General features: G+C 56.6%; 1 protein-coding gene across 1 annotated transcript; it reads left to right on the plus strand.

Annotated features, from left to right (window-relative positions):
• The first annotated feature begins 3,681 nt into the window (after window positions 1–3,681).
• COL8A2 (collagen type VIII alpha 2 chain) lies at window positions 3,682–25,843 on the plus strand. The gene is made up of 4 exons (XM_037817659.1): window positions 3,682–3,811; window positions 11,930–11,974; window positions 23,025–23,239; window positions 23,830–25,843. Exons 3-4 carry the CDS (start codon window positions 23,041–23,043, stop codon window positions 25,746–25,748), a joined length of 2,118 nt encoding a protein of 705 aa, XP_037673587.1. The 5' UTR covers window positions 3,682–3,811; window positions 11,930–11,974; window positions 23,025–23,040; the 3' UTR covers window positions 25,749–25,843.
• The last annotated feature ends 184 nt before the right edge of the window (window positions 25,844–26,027 follow it).

Here is a 26,027-nt window from a genome sequence, read left to right on the forward strand (position 1 = left end):
TTACTGGAATTTTTGAGGATTGGGCTGAGAGATCTCTTGGGGTGGAAATGGGTTGAATGGAGGGGCGTCCTTAGGCTGCAAGAGGGGTCTCCATTTCCTAACCCTGTGGGTTAGTATCTGGCAACTGAGAAGAAGGAAGGAGAGCTAGACAGGGAAAGAATTCCCAGGAGTTGTAGAAGCCGGAGTCCAGCCTCCTAGCCAACATGGGGCAGGGGTGGGATCGCCAAGGAAGGCCCCGGTGATTTGGAATTTACCAACACCCCCCTGCCCCATACCATTTGCATCCTGGGCCACACATCTTGCAAACATCCCTCCTCTCAGCTTGTCAGGGAGAGGGAAGGGGTTGCAAGAGGAGGGTTCTATCCAGGCCCTCCCCACGCTCCAACCTTGGGGTGGTTGAAGCTCAGAGAGTTTTCTCATTGGCAGATCAGGATAGAGATTTAGAAGGAATGGGAGAAAAACGGTAATGGCAGTAACTGATTACTAACATTATTGAGCCCTTATTATGTGCCAGGCTTGTGTTAACTCCTTCATAGGCACTCTTTTTTAACCTTCCCACTAAAAGGCCCAGCTTGCCTGGGGTCAAATCCCGGCTCACCCACTTTTTACCTGTGGGACCATAGGTGAGGCAGTTAACTCCTGGATGCTTCAGTTTTCCTATCCTCAAAGCAGGGACAATAATACCAATCTCAAAGAGGAGATGTCGGGACTGAATGAGTTAATCCATGTAAAGTGCTCAGAAGGGTTAGCTGCTGTCATTAGGGACTATCATTATTCCCCTTTTATAGAGGAGGAATTTGAGGTTTGGAGAAATGAGGTCACTTGCCCACAGTCACAGAGAGGCTGAACTGAGATCCAAACCCAGGTCTGCTTGACTCCCCAGCCCACACTCGGAACCACCGGGCGGGTGCTAGTGTGTCTGGTTCCGTTTAACCACCCACCTCATTTGATACCCCTGCTCAGGCCTAGAATAATCCTTGAATCCTCTCTGGCCACCCTCTGATTCTTGTGGTTGAGGGAACTGAAGTCCAGAGAGGGACAGAAACTTGCCCATGGCCACACAGCAGGTGACCACATGCAGAGCTGACCCACTGATATCCAGGTATCACCCACCAGAGACAGGTCAATGGCACTGGCAAGTAGGATGAGGAGAGTCCTGGGAGAGTCCATGACCTCTGTCTCCAAGGACACTCATGTCCTGCCTTGAGGTTTGCTGAGCAAAAAGCTGGTGGACACGAAGGCTGAAGGTACAGGGTCAGGGCACAGCTGTCTCATGTCCCGCTGGGAGATGCACAGCTGGGCCCACCTGGGGGTAGGACTGGGCAACAGGACAGGGCCCAGACTTGGCCTTCAGGAACTGGTTGAAAAGGAAGGAGTTGGGACCTGCCCTCCCTGCAGGGCCTGGAGCAAGGGAAGAAGAAAAGCAGGGGGCTGGGGATGGTGTGTGCCTTACAGGACCAGGCCCAAGGGCCTCAGAAAAGTTTAAGGAGTGAGTTAGGAGAATCAGGGATGGGATCCATGTAGAGAACTGGTTGAGTTTGAGTGAGTTTGTGTTTACGAGTGTCTGTGTGAGTGAAGCCCAGGGAAGCCCCTTCTCCTGAGCACAGTGTCCCCTTGCTTCACTAGCCCTCCTCCACTGAGCCCCACCCTCCAGACCTAAATGCTCTACCTGAATTAACTTATTTAAGCCTCACAACAAGCCTATCAGGACTTTTTAAATGAGGAAACTGAGGCTCCAGAAGTTAAGTAACTTGCTTAATGTAGCTGGTGAATGGTGGAGCTTGGATTTGAACCCAGATAGTCTGATTCCAGAGTCCATGCTTTCAACCTTTAGTCTCTGCTGCTTTGCTCCCACCCCCTTCCTGAATACTCAACCTCCATCTGATCCCCATCCAGGGCCTGTTTTTCACACCAGCTTTGGGGGAGGGCCCCAGCTCTCCAGCTACCCCCATCTCTTGGTACCTGCCAACCAGACCCCCTCCCCTTCCTCAGTTTCTCTGGGCTGCCTCAGGCCGGGAGGCCAGACCTAAAGACCCCTGGCAATCCCCCCAATTTGGGGGGGGTGGGAAGGGAGTGGGCCCAGGCTCTGGAGGTGGGCGAGGGTGAGAGGCCCCATTGAGGAGCGACAGGCTGGTGTGTACCTTGGCAGGGGGACAGCAAAGTGGGAGGCCCGCGGAGGGCAGGCAGCAGTGGGGGGAAGGGGCCAGGGGGTGGGCCCTGACCCAGAGACAGACAGTCTTAGGCCCTCCCTCATCCTTTTCTGGACCCAAGACTCAGCTTTTTACCACTTAAATCAAACCCCAAACCACACAGCCTTCACCCCTACCCACCTCTCTCCTGGAATCAGTTTATCTAAATTGCCCCCCTGCACCCCTCTGACTCCCCTGCCTCCCCTGTGGCTGCTCCTTTAGCCTCTGTAGCCTGGCTCCTGCCCCTGTCCCATTGCATCCCCTCCCCCCTTAACCACCAACCCTTAATTGCTGGTCCCAAAGGATACTCTTCTGTGACAGCCAACTGCGTGGGCCTCCCTGGCCTTCTAGAAACACTCTGCCTGGGCCTTCTGAGACACTTCTCTGCTCTCTTGGTTTTCCTCCCTCTCCTCAGCCAGGCCTTCTCAGTCCTCCTTTGCCAATCCCTCTTCTTCAGCACACACTTCAAATGCTGTCATTCCACATGCCCTGGTCTGGGCTTTCTCTTTTCCCCGCACTTGTTTCCTGGGCCAATTCCTCACCCCCACCCCCACCCCCACCCCCAGCACCTGTCACCATCTGTACAATCTCCAGCCCAGAACTCTCAGTTTCCTTCCAGACACCTGGAAGTCCCACAGGCGCATCCAACTCAGTGCGTCCAACTGGCCTCCTTCCCCTGGACCACCCCTGCCCAATGCCCACCCAGAAACATGGGCACTGTTCTTGATACCTCCTTCTCCCTGGACTCCTCACATCCACATTCATCTCCAAACCCTGCCTATTCCGCTAACTCCTTAACTCCTCTCACACCTGACTCTTCCCTCCACCTCCACTGCCCACCTCCTTGCATCACATCAGGATTATTCCAGCAGCCTCCTCACTGATATCCCTGTCTCTGTCTTCTTCAGGCAGAGTTCTTTCCAAAGCACAAATCTGACCATTTCACTGCCTGGCTCCAGAGCCTTCCATGGCTCCCCATTTCCATGAAGACTAAGTCTAACCAGCTTTAGCATGGCCTGCAAGATCCTTGCAGCATCTGGCCCCTGCCTGCCTCTGTGACCACAGCCTCTCACCGCTCAGCACCTTTGCTGCCCCTTCCTTACACTGACCGCAACATGCCTTCCTTCTCATGGCTGGGTCTCCCCCTAGACAGGGAGACTTTCGGGGCAGGGGGCCCGCGGGAGCCCCCTCTGGGTCCCAGAGACAGGCACAGGGTGGATGAGGGTGAATGGGAGAACGAGATGCCCAGGTCGTGGGTGGCGGGTGTCGCGGAGTGGGCCTCGAGGGGAGAGGCAGATGTCCGAGGGCAGGGGCTGGGGGGGCGCGGGCCGGGAGTCCGGGCGGGCGCCCTCGGGCTGGGCGGGGCGCCGGCCTTGGCCGTGGCTGTGGAAAGAGGAGGGCGGAGGCCCCGCCCCGCCGCGCCCCTCCCGCCGCCCGGCCCCCCCACCCCCGGCCGCCCGCCCGCCCACTCCGGCAGCCGCGAGGGGCGGCCGGCAGAGCGACGCGGAGCCCCTCCGGCGCGGACCCCGACGCCGCCCGCGGGAGCCGCCGTCGCCCTCTCCCCAGGAGCTCGCGCCGCGTCGGGGCCCGCACTCGACCGCCGGGAGCGGCCGCCCCTGCAGGTACAGGCGGGGAGGTTGAGACTGCGGCTCGGACTTGGGGGGCTCGGAAGGCAGAAACCGGGCTAGGCTTCCCCCACGTCTGGACCAGACAGCTGGGCCGGCGTCTCAGACTCCGGGGTGGGGACGGGATAGGGGACTTGGGATGGGGGCGCTTATCCTGGTCCCTGCGCTGCCTCCCCACTCACCCCCTCAGCTGCCTGCGTAGACGCCCAGATGAACCCCCCCGTCCCTTCCTTTCCCAGAAGTGGGGCCTCCAGCATCAGGCAGCCCCCAGTGGGAGCCCCAGCCAGTTGACTCTGGACATGTCACTTCACCTCTGCATCACTTCCACCTGTAAAATGGGCATAACCTAGCCTCCTTCGGGGGTGGGGGAGGAAAGGAGGAGGGGGTCGAGCGTCAGAGCCCCAGGCAGGGAAGCCCCCTCCTCTCCCACCCTGTCCCCGTCTCTATGCCATTTTAGGTTTGCTGGACCTTCCAGTTCCCCCCATTTTCTGGCTCTGCACCCAAGTCGCTCCTATTCCAGGTGCCCTGGCACTTCCTTACCCCAAGTTCAGCACCTCCCCTCAGCTCCAGAGAGAAACTTCCAGGGGGTGAGGGGGCTCTCGCCTGGCAGAGAGGAGCTGGGGTCCCAGGGCCCCAGGGCAGTCTCCCTGATGTCTCCATCCTGGGCTGGAGACACATGGGCCCCAGGAGCCCCCCGGGTGGAGAGACGCTGTTCAGCCAGAAGAACTGGAAATGTCTGTGTTTGCTTCTTGAGTGTGTGTGTACCTGTGTGTGAGCCTTTTGGGGTGTGTGTCGGTGGGGTTTGAGGTACAGATGATGAGCGTCCTCCAGCATGACACACGGTTAGTGTGGGACGGTCAGTGTGTGAGAACCTGCGGGCTACCTGTCACGCAAATGCCACTGACTTCCCTCAGGGCCCCCTGGCACCCAGAAGTCCATCCTCCTCTCTGACCTTCTGTGCCCTTGTTTGGTGGCCCAGGTCCGTCCCCTCCTCTCAGCAAAGTCGCCCAGGAGCCTCAGTGGGCATTGGAAAGGCCTGGGAGCTGAGCGGCTGGGATGACTGGAGGGTTAGGCTGAGCTAAGAGGGGCCTGAGCTAAGATAGAACTGACCCTTACTGTTCTGAGCGGATGGGGTGCCCTCAGGGAACCTATTCTAGAGGCCAAGAGAGGAGTGGGAGCGGGGGTGGGGGGGCGGGTCTGGGAGAGGCACCATAGGGAGTTGGTGGCCTCCATCAGGGCAAGCTCAGTCAGGGCATAGATGCCCCCACTGACCTCCCCCTGGGCTGGTGAACATCGACAGACACTCAGACACACAGTCACCCCAAAACAATAATGAGGCTAAGCCCACAGACACACTCATCTGGTCACATGCAGCTACACTTGCTCCTGCTGACAGCCACACACAATCCTACACCGACTCAAACATTCATTAGACACATGCGAACACACTCCTCTACCGCAACGTTCACCACCACAAAGGCCAAAAGTGACAGAGGCACACCCCAGACTCCTACTGACACATGGAGTAAGAGTGTGTCCCAGCCAGACATACTCAGAGAGGACAACTCACACACACGCTCATACTCAGCCACACTCACCAGGGTCTCTCTCTCCTGTTTCACTTTGCCCACCACAGTAAAAATAAGTGTTTCCGCTCTTTGGCTCAGAGAAAGGGGAAAGAAGAAATGGAAGCAAATGTATCTGCTAGCAAGAGGGAGGGGAAAGATACCAAACAGGGCTGCCAGCCTGAGCCCTCCCACCGCTCTGGGCCTGAGTCAGACAAAAGGTTGCTGGGCCCCCAGCCACCCCAAGCCGCCACAGGCAGGCACGGGGCTCTCCTTGCAGGGAACTGGGGCTTCAGATGAGCTGGTACTATCTGGAACCCGAGGCCTTCACAGAGTTGGGGTGGAACAATCAGAGAGGCATAGCGGCCTTGCATATGGGGCCCAGCTGTGGTCTCACGTGCCCATCGAGGTACACTGTGGGGAGTGGCCATGCCAGACAGAGTGGGGGGGCAATCAGAGGAGGCAGCCTGGAGCAGCGGATTCTGCTTCTAGAAGGGCTTTCAAGGAGAACTTTGACAGGTGCAGGTGGTGGAAAGGGTGAATGCAAGGGCTCCCCAGCCAGAGGGAGCAGTGCTGGCGAAGGGGGTATGGAGGTGCACAGTTCCCTCAGGGGACCGTGAGTACTAGAGCCCTGTTGGATCACACAGTGAGGGACAGGAGGGGGCAGGATGGACTCAAAACTTTGAGGCCAGATTACCTGGGGCTTTGTGCACTGCCTCAGAATGCTTATCCCCCAGGTGAGCTGGGGAGCAGTGCAATCTGGGAATCACTCTGGTTGCTCTGGGGGGCAAGGATGGAGAGGGGATCCTGGAGGCAGGGAGACCAGTGAGGAGGCTGGGCAGAGTCCGAGGAGGAAGATGATGGAGGCTGAAGTGGGGTGGTTGCCATGGGGATGAGAGGAAGGTATGGATGGGGTGGGGGGGTACTGGGCAGGCCTCGGTGGCTGATTGGCTGTAGGGGTGAGGAGTGGGTGGGTCTGGGGACTCTGCCCTGGGTGGCCATGGCCTGTCCCTATGGGAGGCAGGTGAAGGGGAGATGCAGGTTTGGATCTTAGGAGCTGATACACCGAGATGGCTGGGAGCTGGGGCTTGAGCGTGACCATGAGTTAGGGGTTGTTTCTGGGAGGCCTGTGGGGAGGGGCTTACTTCTCATGTATAGAAGCCTGGGGACATGTGAGGCCCCATGTGCACACGTGTGCCCAGACGTCAGCCATGGGAGTCATGCTCCCAGAAAGGGAGTTCCAGACCCGCTTCTGTTCCGTGGGCCTTTCCGAGATGGGTGGGGTGTGGACCTCTGACCTCAAGTGGAGGCAGCAGGTGCAGTGAGGGGAAGCACTGGGCTTGGAAGCCAGGCAGACCCTGGGGAAGGGATGTGCCAGCAACCTGACTCAGTTTCCCCATCTGGGGTGTTTTTTGCCTGCAGAGAAGTGAGAAGTAGCCCCAGGTCATACATGTGATGGGGCTGTAGCACCTACAGCTCTAACCCCAATTCCCGAAGCAGGGTTCCTTCTGCCACTGCGGTTGGATACTGGGAGGAGACTGGGGCTGCTGACCCTGCTTCCCCTCAGATTCTTGGACATTTTTGAACAGGGGGGATATTTAATAGGGGCTGGAATGCATAGGCTGGAATTCCTGGCTCTTGGAGGGCAGAAGAAGGGTCCATGTGTGGGTATGGCACCCCAGCCGGCACAGCTGGCCCATCTTATGGATGGGGTTATGGAGACCCAGAGGGGAACCTGCCTGAGTCACACAGCAGCCAGGGGCAGAACTGAAACCAGGATTCCGGGCTCAGAGCCCCCTTCCTCCCAGCGGCTGCCCTTGCTGGTGGGATCCACCAGGGATCCGGGGTGGAGGGAACCTCAGCACCCAAAGTCATCTGATTTCAATCCCTCTTTCTGTCTCCTTGGAGGAAGGGTGACAATAAGGCTTCTTGGGCACCTCCCTTGCACCAGGTTGTATGTTTGCATGACTCACTGAACCTTGTAACAGTGCTGCAAAGTGGGAATTGGTAGCCCCTTTAACAGAGGGGAAAGTGGGGGCTCGGAGAGGTCAGTAACCTGCCCAGGTGTCACCACTGCAGACTGCCAAGTGGGACTCACTCCCAGGCCTGTGCAAATGCACAGCTCGTGTTCTTCCCACTGACCTCCTGGGGCACTTCTCTCTCCCAGGCTTTTGGTCTTGGTTTGGTAGGGAAAGGAATGAAAACATAATTATTGAGCACCCACAATGTGCCAGACATTTTCACAGCACGAGGTGTGTTTTATTTTGGGGAGAGGGACAATGGGGAATAGCAGGCATGAGACGGTCAGTCCCAGAGAGAGCCCAGAACAATGAGGGCTGGCATGGTATCTTCTAGTATCTAAGAACCTCCTGTGGTCCCAGGTGGGCTCTGCCAGGGAGGGCAGCCTCGGGGAGGAGAGGGGGCCTGAGCTGAGGGTCCTGGTCTCTGGTCTCAATTCTGCCCCTGGCTGCTTTGTGACTCGGGAGTCCTGTGAGTGTCCATAACCCCACCCATCAGATAGGTTAGCATTGCTGGCCTGGCTTTCCCTACAGGCTGCGGGCAGGGGAAACCTGGATTGTGGGATGAAGGGGTCCTTTCTCCTGCCTGAAAGATCCTGGGAGGCCGACTCCTTGGTCTCCATCCCCATCCAGCATCCGCAGCCCTCACTGCCCGGAAGTTCTCCCTTCTGCCTAGCCTCCCTCCCTCCCACTGTGGCGGCTGCTGGCCGCCAAGTGGCTCTGCGTGGGCCCTCCAGGCCACACTCCCTCTGACAGGCGACTGCGGCTCAGCTCGTGGCAAACATTCTTTTCATAGTTCCCGGAGCACAGCAAATCCGGCTGCTTAGCCAGGAATGCAGAGTCCCCTCCTGCAGCAGCAGCAGGGAATGGGAGGGAGCTGGGAGCCAGTGGGGGCCCGGCAGATGGGACTGAGGCAGGGTGGAGGACCCCCATACACTTGCACACTGTGCCTCACTCGGGGGAGCTGGGAGCGTCCTCATCAGCTCGGTCCTCCCTTGGGTAGACTCTGGGACCAGCCAGCACTGGCTGAACTTGGGCAAGCGACTTCTCTCTGCACCTCCCTTCCTTCAGCTGTAAAACAGGGTTTATAATACTGACCTCACTGTTGGGACATATCATGGAGATGATAATATAAAAATAATAGCAACTATGTCTTGAGTGTTCCTATATGCCAAGCGCTGTTCTAAATCCATCACATGAAATTAACTCGTTTAATCCTCACCAACACCCTATGAATTAGGAATTATTTCCATTTTATTGATGAAGAAGCCGAGGCACAAGCAGGTGAGGTCATGTGCAAGTAAGAGGAAGGGCTGGGGCACAAACACATGCACTGTCAGCCCTACCTGAGTTTTAAAGCAAGGCTCCCAGCCCAGAGCCTTCCCATGCTAGAAAATAGGGGCTCCTTCTCCCATGAGCCCCAGCTCTGGGAGGAGCGGTTTGTTCACCTCATGGCCCTCAGCACCTCTGTTTAGAAAGCTGGAATGGGGAAGCCGGCCAGCCTCCTTGGGAGCCCTGCAGGAGGGGAGGGGGGCAGGAGGAGGGCAGACTGTCCCACCCACATCTGGCCTGGGATTTAGCTGGCAGCAGGCTCTGTGCAAGGGGGAGATGTCACCAGGGTGGGGGCTCGGGGAAGGGATTAGGGAAAGTGGCTGGGGGTGGAGGTGAAGAACAGAGTCCCATTGAAGTCGGCTCAGGCCCCACCCTGGCACCCCCACCTTGGGGCCTTCTTGGTCAGCTGGAGTGGGCTCCTGAGGCCTTAACAGAAAGCTGCTGGCTCTGCTCCATCTTGCCTGTGCCCGTTGCCCTCTGGGCGGAGGCAGTACAGGTGGGGGAGGGGGAGAGGAGGGGCGCGGGGCCCACTGCTGAGGTCTCCAGGAAGGGCTTGGGCAATCTTGGGGTTGGGCTGACTGGGGTTCAAAGCCCACCCCCTTTGCTTCCTAGCCCTGTGGACTTGAACAATGGATTTCACCTCTTTGGGCCTCGATGCCCCTCCTCAGTAAAACGGGACATCAGTTCCCACCTTGGAGGGTCACAGGGGGTTTGGTAAAATAATGCCTGGAGTGTGTTGAGTGCTATGTCTGGTACATCACATGTATTTTGGATTTAGAGATTATTATTAAAGGTTGGGATGGGTGGAGAGGGTGGGGAGCCAGCTTTAGGTTGGGCCTGGGGTCTCTGGTGTTTATTTATTTATTTATTATGGTAATACATATACAACATAACATTTACCATTTTAACCACTTTCAAGTATACAATTCAGTGGTGTTAATTACATTCACAATGTTGTGCTACCATCACCACCATCTATTACCAAAACTTGTCTATCACCCCAAACAGAAGCTCTGTACCCATTAAGCAGTAACTCCCCATTCCCCATCCCCACTCCCATCCCAGAACCCTGTAATCTTCTTTCTGTCTCTATGGATTTGCATATTCTAGTCATTTCATATATGTGAAATCATAATAGTTGTCCTTTTGTGTCTGCCTTATTTCACTTAGCATAATGTTTTCAAGGTTCTTCTAGGTTGTAGCGTGCATCAGAACTTTGTTCCCTTTTACAGCTGAATGATATTCCATTGTATCTATAAAACCACATTTTGTTGATCCATTCATCTGTTTATGGACACTTGGGTTGCTTCCACCTTTTGGTTGTGAATAATGCTTCTATGAGCATTGGTGTACGGATATCTGAGTCCCTGCTGTCAATTCTTTTGAGTTTATACTGTATTTCACTCAACATGAGGTCTTCAAACTTTGTCCATGTTGTACCTGATCCTTGGTATTTAAGGCATTTCTCAGTCTGACCCCAGCCAGCTCCTCTCACTTTAAATCTTCTGTGTATAGTGGATAGGTTAAGAGCCCAGGCTCTGGAGCCAACAGCCTTGTTTCAAATTCAGGTTCTATCCCTCATGAGCTGTGTGACCTGGGGCCAGTTTCTTAACCTCTCTGACCCTTGGTTCTCCCGTATGTGAAAAGGGAAGATGAAGTAGCTACATCATTGCGTTGTTGAATTGGTCATTTGAGCACATGAAATAACCCATGCAGAGAGTCCAGAATAGCGCCTGGCGCATAGGTGCGCACAAGAAATGTTAGCTATTTTCAGTTCATTCTGCGTATTGCTTTGCTTTGTTTTAATTATCGCCGTCCCCTGTAGGTTGAGGGCTTTCACGCATCCACTTCTTGGCACAAGCTGTTCCCTCCACTTGGGTTGATTGCCCCTCCCACCTGGTCCAATCCATGTTCATCCTTCAAAGCCCAGATCCAACATAAGTCACTTCCCTTCCCCGAGCCTCAGGATGGAGGGGACGGGCTGGGGCCAGGGTATCTGGGGTTGAGCTGGGCTGTGAGGACTGCCCCCTCAGGCTCTGTTAGCCAGGCTGGGGCCTCGGGCAGTGGCCTCATGACCCAGCGCCCGGGTCATGGTGCGCAGAGCAGCAGGGATGGAGGCAGGGCCCAGCTGAGATGGGGAGAAGGCCTAGGAGCGGTTGCTTTCAGTATCTGGCTGCTTCTGCAGTGAGAGGCAGGGCCAGGATGTCAGAGTTTCCATGGGAGTGGGCAGAGGCAAGCAAGCAGCTGGAGGAGAAAGTGACGCAGCCGGCAGGCCTCCCTGCCAGGTGGGCTGGCTGGGTGTCCCCTCCCTGTCCTCTCGGAGTCACGTCTGGGCATGGACTACAGCCCCTGCTCCTCTGTGTACAGCTGTGTGACCTGGGCTAGGACTTGAGACATAACCCCACACTGCTTGCTTGAGGCAGAGATGGGGACCTCTGGCATCACATCCCCTGTTAGTAACCTTCCATGGCTCCCCATTGCCTTCCAGAGAAAGCCAGGCACAGCATTCAAGGTTCCTTGCTATGTTGCCCCAGCCTTGTCAGCTCCTACTGGAGCCCTCCAACCCCGAGGCACTTCTGGCCTTTCCCTTATCTGCCAAGCTGCTTCCTACAGCCTGAAATCCCTCTTCTTACCTGGCCTGCCTTCCTGACTCCTACTCATCAAGTTTCAATGTCCCTTCCTCCATGAAGCCTTCCAGGGAAACTTAAGGTGGAGGCCATGCTCCCTGCTCTATACTCTCATAGCCCAGAGATCTTATCCACTTGTCTGGCTACTTGTCTGAAGCCCCCAAGCCTCTTCAGGGCAGAACAGAGCAGAGATTGAGCCATTTCTGTGTCCCATAGCCCAGCTCGGGAACTTCCCCAGCAGGGACCGTGGTCCATAGTAGGGGCAGCCCAGCCCAGTTCCTGAGGTACAGTAGGGACTTCTCCAGGATGGATCCCAGCACCAGAGGGGGCTTCCTCAGACTGGCCCTAGGCCAGGAGGCATTCCACCAACCCAGGGCCAGCCACCCAGAGGGCACTGCACGTGGGGGAGGAATGAATGGATGTGGCCCAGTGTGGGGCACACATCCTTGCCCCTGAGGGATGGAGACTGGGGCTGGGCCAATGTTCCAGCTGGGGCTCCTGGGGGCTGCAATTTGAGGCAGGAGGCTCCCCGCTGCTGGCATCTTCCTTACTGTTTCTCTCCTTTATCCTCAGGCCCTGTCTCTGCCGGGACCTTCTGAGGCCCCGCCAACCTGAAAGGTAAGCTGGGTTTGCGGGTGGCGTTCCCTGACATCCCAGGCTGGCTGAGGCCCTTGCTTGCAGCTCTTTACCCTCCTTCCCTCCTGCTGCACCGGGAGCCCCTCCCCGACCCTGGGCGGCCCCGTGCACAGCCCCCTTTTGCAGGTGACCTCAGCTCCCTGCGGCCTGGGCTTTAAAACCCCGGCCCAACTCGGAAGCAGCTTTTTCTCATTTGTGAACTATTTTGCCCCAGCTCCTTGGCGCGGCCCCGTGTTTGCTTGGCCGGCCCGGGAGCAGTGGCCTGGCCGCGCTCCCGCCGGGCCCCCTCCCTGCCGGCCAGGCCCCTCCTGCCGCCGCCGCCGCTGCGCGGGGAAGCCGAGGCCCAGGAATCTTGGCAGGCGAGGGGAGGCAGCGGGCGGCGGGTGGCGCTCCGGAAAAGGGCCGCAAATGCGAACCAGAAGGATTGGCTGCCGGGGAGGCCACGCCGGGCCGGGCCTGAGGCCTGGGGGTGGCGGGGGCTGGGGGGCTCTGACCCTCGGATGTCCAGGGTGCTCTGTCCCGATCAGAAGCCCCAGGACTCTGTGGGGAGGGGGCGAGGGTTAGCCTGAGCCCCGGGGTGGCGAAGGGTCAGCTGCCCTGGTGGCCAGCCCGAGGACACCTGGCTGCCCTGGCGTCTGCCCACCGTCGGCTGCTTCTGGCTCATCTGCCGGCCGCGGAGCTGTTCTTAGCTCTCTGGATCCTATGTTGCCCCAAGATGCTCCCCCGAACAGTGGGGCGTGTAGAGTCTCAGAGCTGGGCAGAGGCTGGGGGCCTGGGACGTGGATCAGGACAGAGCCTGGTGTCCTTGGGAGATTCACTCGGACCCAGTCACCTTCGGGGAGGGAGGTTCGGCCCGTGCCCCCTCCACCCTGAGCTGGGAAGGACATGGGAAGAGCCAGAGAGAGAAAGGGCTTCTTTCCCCGCTGCGAATTTGGATGGAGCTGGAGCTCCCAGGCTGCAAACTGTGTGGAGCACCTTAAGAGGTCAAAGTGGCAGGAAACATTGCAGGTGCAGATCATGCAGCTCCGTGCCCAGAGGAGGAGCTCTTCTGCCCAAGGGAGGCAGGGAGGGCTGCTGGGAGGAGGAGGCCCTGGAGCTGGGTCTTAAATGAGGAAAATAACGTGTGTGCCTGGAGGGGAATGGCAGAAAGAGATTCTGCGTGGTGGGGGTGGGACAGGCAAAGGCAAGGAGGTGGCTTCAAGGTGCTAGGGGTGGGGCCCAGGGGTGCGTAGGCTCCTCTCACTCCCTAAACATGGGTATTTTGCCCCAGGGTGAGTCGGTGGACCTTGTCCAGAGTGCAGCAACCCCCACCAACGAACCCACATTTTAATCTCCAGCCTATTTCTCTCCCCTAAGTTCCAGACTCACAGGTTCATGGCCTGTTAGGCACCTCCCGTTAGAAGCCCCCCATTCTTTCTTGCTCAGACTTTTTCTCTGCTCTCAGCTTGGGATGGTCTACCATCACCCACCCCTATGGACATGTGAACTCTGACCTTCACAGTGCTGTCCCCTTCCCTCCCAAATTGAGGTTCTCTGTGGTCTGGGGGACTCACCAGCAAGGGTGAGGGTTTTAGGGACCCTTGAGTGGAACTGAAGCCTGGTAGGGCAGACAAGGTGGGCAGGGGCAGCGCTCATGTCCTACCAACAACTTGGTTGATGAGGGGACCCCGGGCAGCTCTGCCCCAGCCGGACCACCTCCTTCCACCCCCAACTCCCTGATTCTAGGTGGCTCTTTGGCTCTGGAGCAGTCCTGCCACCTGCAAATGTAAATAAGGGGAGAGAGAGCAAGTGGAGTTAGATACTCATAGTGATCCAAAGGGATGGGGTGCTCAGCTCATGGGCACTGGGCCCCGAGTCCCTGCCCATGCCTGAGTCTGCTCAGGGATCGTCTGGGGATGTCACGGAGTTCCGACTTTGCATGAGCAGGTGTGGACCATAAGTGCTGGCCTTCTGGAAGTTTCTGCCAAGTGACTAAAATCTAGACATTTATAGAGACTGGAACTCAAACAGGGATCTAGGAACAAGGACATAGGTGAGGACAGAGAAAGACAAACAGACACATAGCGATGGGCAGACAGACAAGATGTGGAAACAGAGACAGGAGCAGGGAAACACACAGAGATGCTTCTGACACACAGGCGAGGACCAGGATTCAGTAAAGCAGAGACCTGGAGGAAGGGACACAGTTGGGCATGGGCACACCCAGGAGCCTCCACCGCGAGCTGGCCGCCCGCTGTGCCCTTCCTAGTGCGTGTTCTTCTGATAGTGGTCTCAGGGCTTGGCTGGTCCTGTCATTGGGCTCTTCTCCCTCTTTCCTGACCAGTCCACATCTGCTGAGTCTTAATTGTGCCTCTTCTCTAGGAAGCCACGTGAACTCCAGAATGAATAACTTTGGAATTTATCTTGTCAGTACTAGGGAACCACTGGAGAATCCAGAACAGGGGAGGGCCATGGACAGAGCTGTGCTCTACAGAAGTTAATCAGATAGAGCAATGGTGGCCAAAGTGTGGGCCGTGGATGGGCGCATCAGCATCACCCAGGAACTTGTCAGATGTGCACATGTTGGGCCCTACCCCACACCTACGGAATCTGCATCTCGGGGCGGGGGGGACCTGTGTTTTGACAAGCCTTCCAGATGATTCTGATGCAGGCCAAAGTTTGAGAGGCATGGTTAGAGTATATACAGGATGCCCTGAGGAAATGGAGAAGCTGAGGGTTGGGAAAAGACTTGTTAATAGACTGTTATATCCCAATGGAGGATTTGTCAATTTAACAGACTTTTACTGAGTGGCTGGGTTCTGCCAGGTACTGTGCTTCTGTGTTGGGTGAGAACAAGATGTGTACTAAGCTGAGGCTGTGGAGAAGGAGATGAAGGAGCAAATGTGATCAATGTCGAGGAGACAAATTCCACAGGATTGGATTGGAGGTCTGAGGGGAAAGGAAGTAGGGCTGCCATGTACAGTTGTGCACAAGGGCACTTAGGAAAGGCAGTGAGTAGGGACTGAGTCTGCTGAAAGGAGGGAGTGCATTTTCTAATTGCACCAAGGTACGGTATGGGTTAGATTCCTTACTGCCCTGTAAGAAAGGAAGGGTCAGAAATCATGTCCAGATTTCTGGTCTGGTCACCTGGGGGAGCTGGGCACCTGTGTAACTAGACCAAGGCGGTGGATTCTTTTGCCCGATGTGCTCAAATGACCAATTCCTGAGACACCGGGGTTTCAAAGAGAGAAAAAGTTTAGTTGCTAGGCACGAAGCAGGAGAACAGATGGCCTGTTGGTCCAAAATCTGTCTCCCTGAACAGCAGAAATTCTGATAGTTTTATAGCATAAAAAGATGGGTAGGTTTTAGGATAATGACTGCAGTGGCCCAAGATGATGTAATTAGAAGTGATCTAATTTTGAGCATGTGCAGATTGATTACATGCTTAGTCACAGAAAGTATGGAAGAAAATGGTGGCCTTGATATGATGATGGGCGTGATTTTTAGTATTATAATGAGGTACAGTATTATAATAAGCTACTGTGCATGTCCAGAGGGCCCATTTTGGTTAGATCCAGCTTCGGCTATCAAGATAACTTTGGTATTGGGATGGGTTTGTTCTGGGCTGACCCAAGACCCTTCATTAATAAACATAAGGGGCTGTTTTTAGTGATCCTAAGACTTTGAAGTAAAAAAACTGGATAAATGGGTAAAAGTGAAGGTTAGTCACAAGGTTTTTTTTTGTTGTTGTTGTTGTTTTAATTCAGTTTTGTTGAAATATATTCACATACCATACAGTCATCCATTGTGTACAGTCAGCAGTTTGCAGTACAATCATATAGTTATGCATTCATCACCACAATCTACTTCTGAACATTTTCCTTACATCAGAAAGAATCAGAATAAGAATAAAAAATAAAAGTAAAAAAGAACACTCAAATCATCCCTCCCCATCCCACTCTATTTTTCATTTAGTTTTTGTCCCCATTTTTCTACTCATCCATCCATACACTAGATAAAGGGGGTGTGATCCACAAGGTTTTCACAATCACACTGTCACACCTTGTAATCTACATTGTTATACAGTCTTCTTCAGGAGTCCAGACTACTGGCTTGGAGTTTGATAGTTTCAGGTATTTACTTCTAGCTATTCCAATACATTAAAACCTAAGAGGTGTTATCTATATAGTGCATAAGAATGTCCACCAGAGTGACCTCTCTACTCCATTTGAAATCTCTCAGCCACTGAAACTATTTCGTCTCATTTTGCATCCCCCTTTTGGTCAAGAAGATATTCTCAATCCCACGATGCTGAGTCCAGATTCTTCCCCGGGAGTCATATCCTGCGTTGCTAGGGAGATTTACACCCCTGGGAGTCAGGTCCCACGTAGGGGGGAGGGCAGTGAGTTCACCTGCCGAGATGGCTCCGTGAGAGTGAGAGATGGCAACAAAGAGGCACTCAGGGGGAGACTCTTAGGCACAATTATATGCAAGTTTAGCCTCTCCTTTGCAGTAAGGAGCTTCATAAGGGCAAGTCCCATGATAGAAGGCTCAGCACATGAAACCACCAGTCCTAATGTTTGTAGTCACAAGGTTTTTACAATCACAAGGGCACAAGATAAAGGCTATGCAATTATTATCAGCGATCAAGGCAGCTGGATAACAATTCAGGTTTTAGGTATTTCCCTCTGTCTACTCTAATATAACAAAGTAAAAAGGAATATCTATATAATGATTCAGTAATCATAACTAGTTCTTAAATCCTAACTTCTCGGTTTCACTTGGGGGTGGGGGAGAAGGTAATAAGAGCAGTTTGAGTGGAAGTATCAGAGGGACAGTCACAGGGGAATGCAAAGCTGATAGTTTGTAGCTGGAGATAGAAGTCCGGCTCAAAAGAGTCTGTAGCTGGAGACAGATGTGGGAGTCCTTGGTGATGGAGCCGTGGGAGCTGGTGGGAGCTAGAAACCTCGGGAAAATCATCCAGAGAAGAGAGATGGGGTCTGAGCCAGCTCCTTGGGGCAGGCCTGGGTCTTCAGGGTGCGTAGAGGAAGGCAGCAGAGAAGAACCTGAAGGACAGCAAGGTCACGAGGCAGGGTTCAGTGCTGGGGAGAAGAGCCACCCAGGTGATTGGTGGATGTGGAGCCAGTGGGAGGTGGGGGTCGTTCTTTCAGTCTTTCAGGAGGTCGTCTGAGAGGGGTCTGGAGGGAAATGGGCACGGGGGTGGGAGGTGCTGGGGAAGGGACTGGGCTAGATCTGTGTGCACATGTGGATGGGGGGAGGGGAGGGTGGTCATTGGTGGTGTGAGCCCCCTGTCCCCAGGAAAAGATGTGTGGGGGAAGGCCTGGGCCTTGGGCAAGCAGGACCCCCTTCAGGAAAGAGGGATGGGAGAGGGCTCTCCAATTTCCAGGAGTTGGGAGAGAGGTGGGGAATGTGGGGGCTCAGAAACCTGGAGAAGTCTGGAGCAGCTGGGCAGTGGGGGGCTGGCAACATGCTTCAGATCCACAGCTTGTTGCTGGGGGAGGCCTTGCCTCTTTCCTAGTCCTGAGCAGGCTGTGTCCTCCCTGCCCCTTTGGCAACAAATCACCTGAATTTTTTTTTTTTTTTTTCATCTGAATTTTTGAAGCAACAGAAGGGGAGATGTTGCTCTGCAGCAGGAGGGATTGCAGTTAGACTGAACAAAGGACTTCCTGGCCATCAGGGATGCAGGACTGGGCAGCATACCTGGAGGGACTGGTGGCTCAGATCATCTCAGTTAATCCTCTTACAGATGAGGACACTGAGGTTCAGAGAGGTTAAGTTACTTGCCCAAGATCACACAGCTGCTAAGTAGCTATGATGGATTGGGAACCCCTAGACGGCCTGGACCTAGGAGGGCCTTAGGGCCTCAGGGCTGGGCTTCTAGTAGGGATAGCTTAAGTGAGAAATGCTGCTCACCTGTCAAGGTAAGCAGCAGGGCTGGAAAGAGAGGAACAGAGAGAGAAATGGAGTCAGGGCCAGAGTCCCAGAGAGAGAGAGCAGAGAGCAGGGAGCAGGCTGGGTGAATGGGGAGACAGCAGGCACTGGGTGAGCAAGCGGGGCAGCCGGATCCCGCAGAAATGTCTCCACAACAGGAAGCGTCTCATAACATACCTGTGGTTTGGCTTGGCCCCGGGGCTGCCCAAGCGCTCCCTACTGCTCCCTCAGCTGCAGCCGCCGCGTCTGGGGAGGGTGGGGGTGCTTGGAGCAGCGGGAGCCTGCACTGGGCCGTGTTCCACCCACCCACCCCTGAAGGGGGGCTGTCTGGGCCACGCCAGCCACACCCCTGCAGGGCCCAGTGGGGGTGGGGACCTGAGAGCTCAGCACCCCCGTCTCTAAGCCCCCATGCCTCACTTTTTATCTGGACCATCTATGAAATGGGATGGGGTGTGGGCAGGTCTTTAAATTCCATGGGATCACCTGAGCTATGCCAGTCGCCCTGCTGGGAGGGGGCAACCATTGCCTGGTGCCCCTTGCCCTTCCCTCAGCCATTGCTATGGAGGGAGAGGGGTCTGTATTTTGCCACTTCTTCCTGCTGGGGCCTATTTGTCCCCCACCCTCTTGGTTCGAAGGCCCTGGAGTGTTCCCCTCTCCCCACCAGCCTCCTTGGCCTCCCCAGGAGGAGGCCCAGGCTGCCCAGGAACACTGACTTGGAAGGAATGCCGTTTTACGGGGATTTGTTGAAAAGGGGGGAAAAATCCCCGTTAAGGACTTGCAGCTGTCCAAACACTGCGCCTGCCCCGCTGCCGCCACAGCTCAATCCCCTGAATCAGTGTCTCCTGTCTGTGTCCTACCCCGGGCTCCGTGCCCCTGCCAGCCCTGCCCTCCCAGCTGTCCCGGCCCTCCCTCTACCTCCCAGGAGCTCACCAGAGGGGGTGATGGACCCCCTTGCTTGGCTTAGAGGCAGCTCCCAGCCACCATTCCCTGTGGGGAGAACAAGGAGCAAACGACTGGACGGTTCTGTTTTCACCTCTGTTCCCAGAACTGGTGGTTCCAACCTGAAGTTCTTCATTGACTCAGGCTGTGGGAAAGTCCCGCCGCTTTCCATTCTAGCCAAGATGAGCCCTCTGGGCCTGGTGAAGGGGTGCCCTGAGCGTGTCTGACCTGAGGGATGGAGTTATTGGTTTGCTCTTTCAATTTGGCAGCGATTTAGCTCATCAAACACTTATGGAGCACCCCTGTGTGCCAGCCAGGGGCTGTGCTGGGCATGGGCTGGGGGTGACAGGGAGGGTAGGAGAGCTACACGGAGAAATAAGAGGCACGATGGGGACCCTCAGGCCCCAGGGGCCCAAGGCAGGCATCCGACAGGCCTGGATGAGGTCAGCGGCTCTCACGCTTGCTGAGCGCTGCCCATCTGCCAGCCACCGCGGGGTGGCCATGGGGGGGGAAGCAGGAGAGGCAACAGAATGTGCAAAGGCCTCAGGAAGCCCCTGGGAGCCTGGGAGGGGTGGTGGAAGGAAAAGGGGCGACACTGAAGAGGGAGGCAGGTGGGGTGGGGCTCAGAGGCCCCCAGGCACCCTAGGCTCGGGGGGTGGTTGGGGAGGGCCGGCCTGTCCCACCGGGGTTGCCTCGTTATGCACCTCCAGGGGTGTCACTTCTTTTTGCAGCCCCTTGAGCAGGCCCAGCACACCCCTTTTCACTGCCATTTGTTCACATCTCCCCCCTCTGCCTGGACTGGCATGTGCCAGCCTCCCCCTCCAACTAGGACTAATTTAGTCCTTCCCTCATCAAACCCACAGGCGGCTGGGAGCTGGGAGACTCTCACAGTTTGCTCCCCTCTCTGTCTTGCTTTTGCAACCCCCTCTCTCCCCGCTCTCCCCGCTCTCTCCTCACTTCTCATCCTGCCTCCTGCCCATGGGTAAGAGTTTGGGTTCTTAACAGACTGCTGCTTAAATCCTCACTCCACCACTCTGGCTCTCGTCGTTGTCCACATCATGTTACTTCTTGAGCCTTGAGTCCTTCATCGATGGGACATGGAATACCAAAGGCACCTCTTTCTCAGGGATGTTGTGGAAATGAAATCATGTATACTAAATGGAAAGCATCTCCGAGGGTACCTGGCAGGTGGGCAGCGCTCAGCAAGCGTGAGAGCCGTTGACCTCATCCAGGCCATTGTCACACCCCTGGATGTGTGCTGTGGGACCCGGCATCAGACCCCGTGCTCCGCATCCAAGGGGGGAGCCCGGTACAGGCTGGATGGGGTGAGCTCAGGAAGCCACAGAGGGTGGGTCAGGGGGGCTTCCTGGAGTAAGAAGGGTCCCTGGAGACCCACTATTACCGAGTAAAGATGTAAGGTGGGAAGCTCACTGGTGGGGCTCCCGACTAGACTTGGGGTGCCCTGCAAGTGCTTCTCCACAGTCCTCCTTGTGTAGCACCCTCAGTAAGGACTCAGCTCAGAGTGGGAAGGTGCTCGGGCCTCCCCAGAGACAGGGCTGTCCTGGGCGGCCTTGGGGCAGGTGTCCTGGCCTTGGCCTTTGACCCCACCTCCCCTAGACCGGAAGCCACTCACTGCCCTCCTGCTTGCTGCTGCTGCCTGCTCGGCCCCCTTCAGCTGCTCCCTTATCATCATGCTCTCACCAAGCAGAACCTTCTGGCTCTGAGCACCCCCAGCCCCAATGGCCCCCAGCAGCCCTGGTGGCTGGTGCAGGGTGCAGTCTGCTGACAAGGTGGGATGGTGCAGTGGGCAGGGGCAGGGGCTGAGCAACAGGTTCTGACCAGGCTGTTTATTAGCATGAGACCTCACTCCAGTTTCCTGGTCTCTAAAATGGATAACATAATGCCTACCTCACAGGGTTGTATGGGGATTTCTTGTAAAACACTTCGGACAGAGCCTGGCAAAATGCCCCATTAGCATTACCTGTGGTCAGGCCCACGTGGCCCGGTCTCATCGGCTCCTGATGTCAGTCCCATCACAGACAGGCAGGTGGTCTGGGGCGGGGGGCAGGCTTGGGAGAAAGTGCTAATACTGCCGGGTCATCTGGCCTGAGCAAGAGCTTGACATTCTGGGCTTCTGTTTCTGCATCTATGAAATGTAGGATGATAATTGCTTGAGCCTCATAATAACTCACTTGAGGATTAAGTGAAATGAAGCTGGTGAAGCCCTGAGCGTGGGCCTGGCATGCAGGGAGCCCCATAATTGTTATATTGAGGCTCAGGGAGGTTAAGTGACTTGCTCAAGGTCACAGAACAGGTTGTTGGTGGAGCTGGGGTTTGGACCTGGGAGCTGGGACTGCAGCTCCTTGTACCCTCCCTGGAGCCCTGCTTTCATTCCTGCTAAAGCTCTGTCTGATACTGAGCCTGGAGGAACTGTAAACTGCAGCCCCAGCCCAGCCCTGGGGAGGGCTTCACTCCTCACGTGCAGCCCCAGGGGTGCACAACCCATCCACCCCCACCCACTGCCAGGCACAGGTCGGGTGAGGGGAGCTCAGAGCAGGAGTGCAAGGGGCAGTGGGATTTGCCCTGGATGTGAAAAATGCCAAATAGTCCCTCATTCAAATGTTGACAGGAGCCCACTGGGAGCCAGGCATGTTCTCTCTAACCTCTTGGAAGCCCTCAGAATCAGGTAGTCTTGTTATGCCCGCCCCCTTTAAAAAAAATAATGGCTTTATTAAGATAAATTCACATACTGTACAACTGACCCATTTAAAGTGTACAATGCAAAGGTTTTAATATTTTCACAGAGTTGTACAACCACCACCACAATTTTAGAACATTTTCATCACCCCAAAAAGAAATCCCTTACCTACAAGCAGTTTCCCCTGCCCTACTAATCTCCTTTCTGTCTCTACAGATTTGCTTATTCTGGACATCTCAAATGAATGGAATCCAACCATATGTGGCCTTTTGTGTCTGGCTTCTTTAACTTAGCGTAATGTTAGCATGTCTTAGCTTGCTCTCCCCCCCCCCCCTTTTTGTTGAATAATATTCCATTGTGTGGATATACCACCTTTTTATTTTATCCATTCATCAGTTGATGGACATGTGGGTTGTTTCCACTTTTTGTCTATTATGAATAATGCTGCTATGGATACTAGTGTACACATTTTTGTGTGTACATGTTGTCCCATTTACCCACAAGGAAGCTGAGACCCCCAGCATGGAAATCTCTTGCCCAAGCTCACTCAGCTTGTGAGTGGAGGGCTCAGGCTGGCTGTAAACCCAGAGCTGTGCTTTCTTCCCACCCAGGGCTCATTCTGAGAGTCAAATGCTGTGACAGGGGTAGGCCTACGGCTCAAGGAGTGAGGGGTTAACTGACAGAAGGCTTCATAGGGGAAGGGGTGACAGCTTTTCTGGGCCTTGAGGGATGAATAGGAGTTTTCAGGGTGGCAAAAAGGGAAAGAATATTGCAAACAGAGAAACAGCAGGTGCAAGGCCCAGAATTGTGAGGCCTGGTGTCGGGGAGCTGTACGGAGTTCTGTGTTACTAGAGCAAGAGGGCCTGAGAGGGTGGTTTCAGAGAAAGGGGTAGTAGGAACAGTGGGTGATGGGGCTGGAGACATAGGCACAGATTAGATTAGCAAGGTCTCAGATGCCACTCTACACACCTTGGGCTTGATCCTTAATTAAGGCAGTGGATTGCCTGGAAGGGATCCCAGTTCTTTGTGACCTTTGCTTTGGTTTTCCTACCTGGAAAGCAGAGAGGACAATGATAGTACCTCAGGATGAGGTGAATTCATACCTCTAAAGAGTTTAGCCCAGTGCCTGGCTGTCAGCCAGTGGCAGTGGGGGTTATCAAAGGGGTTTTCGCAGGGGGTTGCCAAGGTTGGACTGCTGCTGTGGAAGGTGTGTCTGGCTGCAGAGAGTGGCTGGTTGGGGGAAGCAGAGAGGAGGCTGTTGCCCAGGTGAGGCCAGGGAGGTGGCTGTGGGGATGGAGCGCTGAGGGCAGGTTTGAGAGAAGGTGCAGAGGGAACGCCTGTGGACTTTGGGAATTGCTTGAGGATAATGTCAACATGCTGATCATCTTTTTGTGCGCCCCTGGGCCTAGTGCCGGACCAGCGGGGGGCTGGCATGTGACGGCCCCTCTCTCTTCCTCCCTGCAGCACACACGCAGACGCCATGCGGGGGGCCCTGACATCACCGTCTCCGCTGCTGCCACCTGTGCTGCTGCTGCTGCTGGTGCTGGGGAGTGGGCTGCAGGTGGCCACCGGCGGCGGGGCCGGAGGGGGAGCGGGGTACGCCCCCGTGAAGTACGCGCAGCCCATGCACAAAGGACCTGTGGGGCCTCCCTTCCGCGAGGGCAAGGGCCAGTACCTGGGTGAGAGCTTCCCCACCCCTCAAACTGTTCCTGACCCCAAACCCCAGACTCCTGCATCAGATCGCCCCAGACCCCTAATCCTCACCACAGCCCTCAATCCCCACCAATGATTTTCCCATCTCTGCTTTTCTTCCTTACACTGGTCCAGGGCTTCCTGCTCCCGGAGTTCCTGGAAACGGGGTGCAGCTGGTTGGCAGGGGTGGTCTTCAGATGGGGGCGGAGAAGGGTGGGAAAGCATTTGGGAAGTTGCGCGCCCACTGGCTCCAAGGCGGGTTGCTGCTGCCGCCTGGTGGCTGCACCCTGCCAGGACAGGGAGGGATGAGCGTCCCTCACCCTCAGCTCATGGGTAAGGCCTGACCTGGGTGGGTTTGGTGCTAGAAGCCCCAAGATGGCCACAGGGATACCCCCAAACTCCATCTTCCATGAGAGCAGGGAGGGGTGTGCAGAGAGGAGGAGACAAGGGAGTGGTCTTCATGAGCAGATACAGAAGCTTGCCCTCTCCCCAGTGTACCCCATCCTGGTGTTGGGAAATGGTCCCCTGTCCCCGCTGCCCCAGCCCCTGACACCCCTGTCCCCTGTCTCTTTCTCAGAAATGCCTCTGCCGTTGCTGCCAATGGATCTGAAAGGAGAGCCTGGTCCCCCTGGAAAGCCTGGGCCTCGGGGGCCTCCTGGCCCTCCTGGCTACCCAGGTAAACCAGGCACTGGAAAGCCGGGGCTCCACGGGCAGCCAGGCCCCGCCGGCCCCCCGGGCTTCTCTCGGATGGGCAAGGCTGGTCCCCCAGGGCTCCCAGGCAAGGTTGGACCACCAGGACAGCCAGGGCTTCAGGGCGAGCCAGGGATACGAGGGGACCAGGGTCTCCGGGGACCCCCAGGACCCCCTGGCCTCCCTGGCCCCTCAGGCATTGCTGTCCCTGGAAAACCAGGGCCCCAGGGGGTGCCAGGGCCCCCAGGATTCCAGGGAGAACCAGGGCCCCACGGGGAGCCTGGGCCTCCGGGCGATCGAGGTCTCAAGGGGGATAATGGGGTGGGTCAGCCAGGGCTGCCTGGGCCCCCAGGACTTGGGGGTGCTCCTGGACCCCCTGGCCTCCCTGGTCCAGCCGGCTTGGGCAAACCAGGTCTGGATGGGCTTCCTGGGGTCCCTGGAGACAAGGGTGAGTCTGGGCCTCCCGGGGTACCAGGCCCCATTGGGGAGCCTGGGGCTGTGGGCCCAAGAGGGCCTCGTGGGGTGGATGGTTTAGGGGTTCCAGGGGCGGCAGGGGTGCCAGGGCCACAGGGCCCAGCAGGGGCCAAAGGAGAGCCAGGAGCCCGGGGCACCCCTGGCCTGATAGGCCCTACTGGCTATGGGGTGCCAGGACTACCAGGCCTCAAGGGGGACAGGGGTCCAGCTGGGGTTCCAGGACTCCTGGGGGACAGGGGAGAGCCAGGCGAGGATGGGGAGCCTGGGGAGCAGGGCCCACAGGGCCTTGGGGGCCCTCCTGGACTACCTGGGTCTGCAGGGCTCCCTGGCAGACGTGGGCCCCCTGGACCTAAGGGGGAGGCAGGGCCTGGAGGACCCCCAGGAGTGCCTGGCATTCGGGGTGACCAGGGGCCCAGTGGTCTGGCTGGGAAGCCTGGGATCCCAGGAGAGAGGGGGCTTCCTGGGGCCCATGGCCCCCCTGGACCAACTGGGCCCAAGGGTGAATCAGGTTTCCCGGGTCGTCCTGGGGGACCAGGGGTGGCGGGAGCTTTGGGGCAGAAGGGTGACTTGGGGCTCCCTGGGCAGCCTGGCCTGAGGGGCCCCTCAGGAATCCCAGGACTCCAGGGCCCAGCTGGGCCCATTGGGCCCCAGGGTCTGCCAGGCCTGAAGGGTGAAAGAGGCCTGCCTGGGCCCCCTGGAGAAGGGAAGGTGGGGGAACCTGGAATAGCTGGGCCCATGGGACCTCCTGGGGTTCCTGGCTCTCCGGGACTCACAGGCCCTCCGGGGCCTCCCGGGCCTCCTGGGCCCCCTGGTGCCCCTGGGGCCTTCGACGAGACTGGAATTGCAGGCCTGCACCTGCCCAATGGTGGCGTGGAGGGCGCTGTGCTGGGCAAGGGGGGCAAGCCGCAGTTTGGGCTGGGTGAACTGTCGGCCCACGCCACGCCTGCCTTCACCGCCGTGCTCACGTCGCCCTTCCCAGCCTCGGGCATGCCGGTTAAATTTGACCGGACTCTCTACAACGGCCACAGCGGCTACAACCCAGCCACTGGCATCTTCACCTGCCCTGTGGGCGGCGTCTACTACTTTGCTTATCATGTGCACGTCAAGGGCACCAACGTGTGGGTGGCCCTGTACAAGAACAACGTGCCGGCCACCTACACCTACGATGAATACAAGAAGGGCTACCTGGACCAGGCGTCCGGTGGGGCTGTGCTCCAGCTGCGGCCCAACGACCAGGTCTGGGTACAGATGCCCTCGGACCAGGCCAACGGCCTCTACTCCACCGAGTACATCCACTCCTCCTTTTCAGGGTTCCTGCTGTGCCCCACATAACCGTGGGGTCCTGCTGCCCTGGCCTCCTTCTCTTTAATGGTAGAGAGACTTTTGGTTACAAAGAACCTCCATTTAAAGAAAAAAAAAAACAAAACCAAAGGCTGGACAGAGGTGTCTGTGGCCTTGGCCAGAGGAGACGGACTTCTCTCTCTACGTGCCAGCTGAGAGGGTTTCTGGAAGAGGCTGGCCCGAGTTTCTCTCCCCCAGCCTCTCCCTCAAGTGTCTGTGCAGTGTTGGGGTTCGCCCCCATTCCTGACCCACCTGGCCTGGAAGCAGGGC

This window comes from Choloepus didactylus, chromosome 2, assembly GCF_015220235.1.
Source record: "Choloepus didactylus isolate mChoDid1 chromosome 2, mChoDid1.pri, whole genome shotgun sequence".
In the NCBI taxonomy this organism is placed as follows: Eukaryota; Metazoa; Chordata; class Mammalia; order Pilosa; family Megalonychidae; genus Choloepus; species Choloepus didactylus.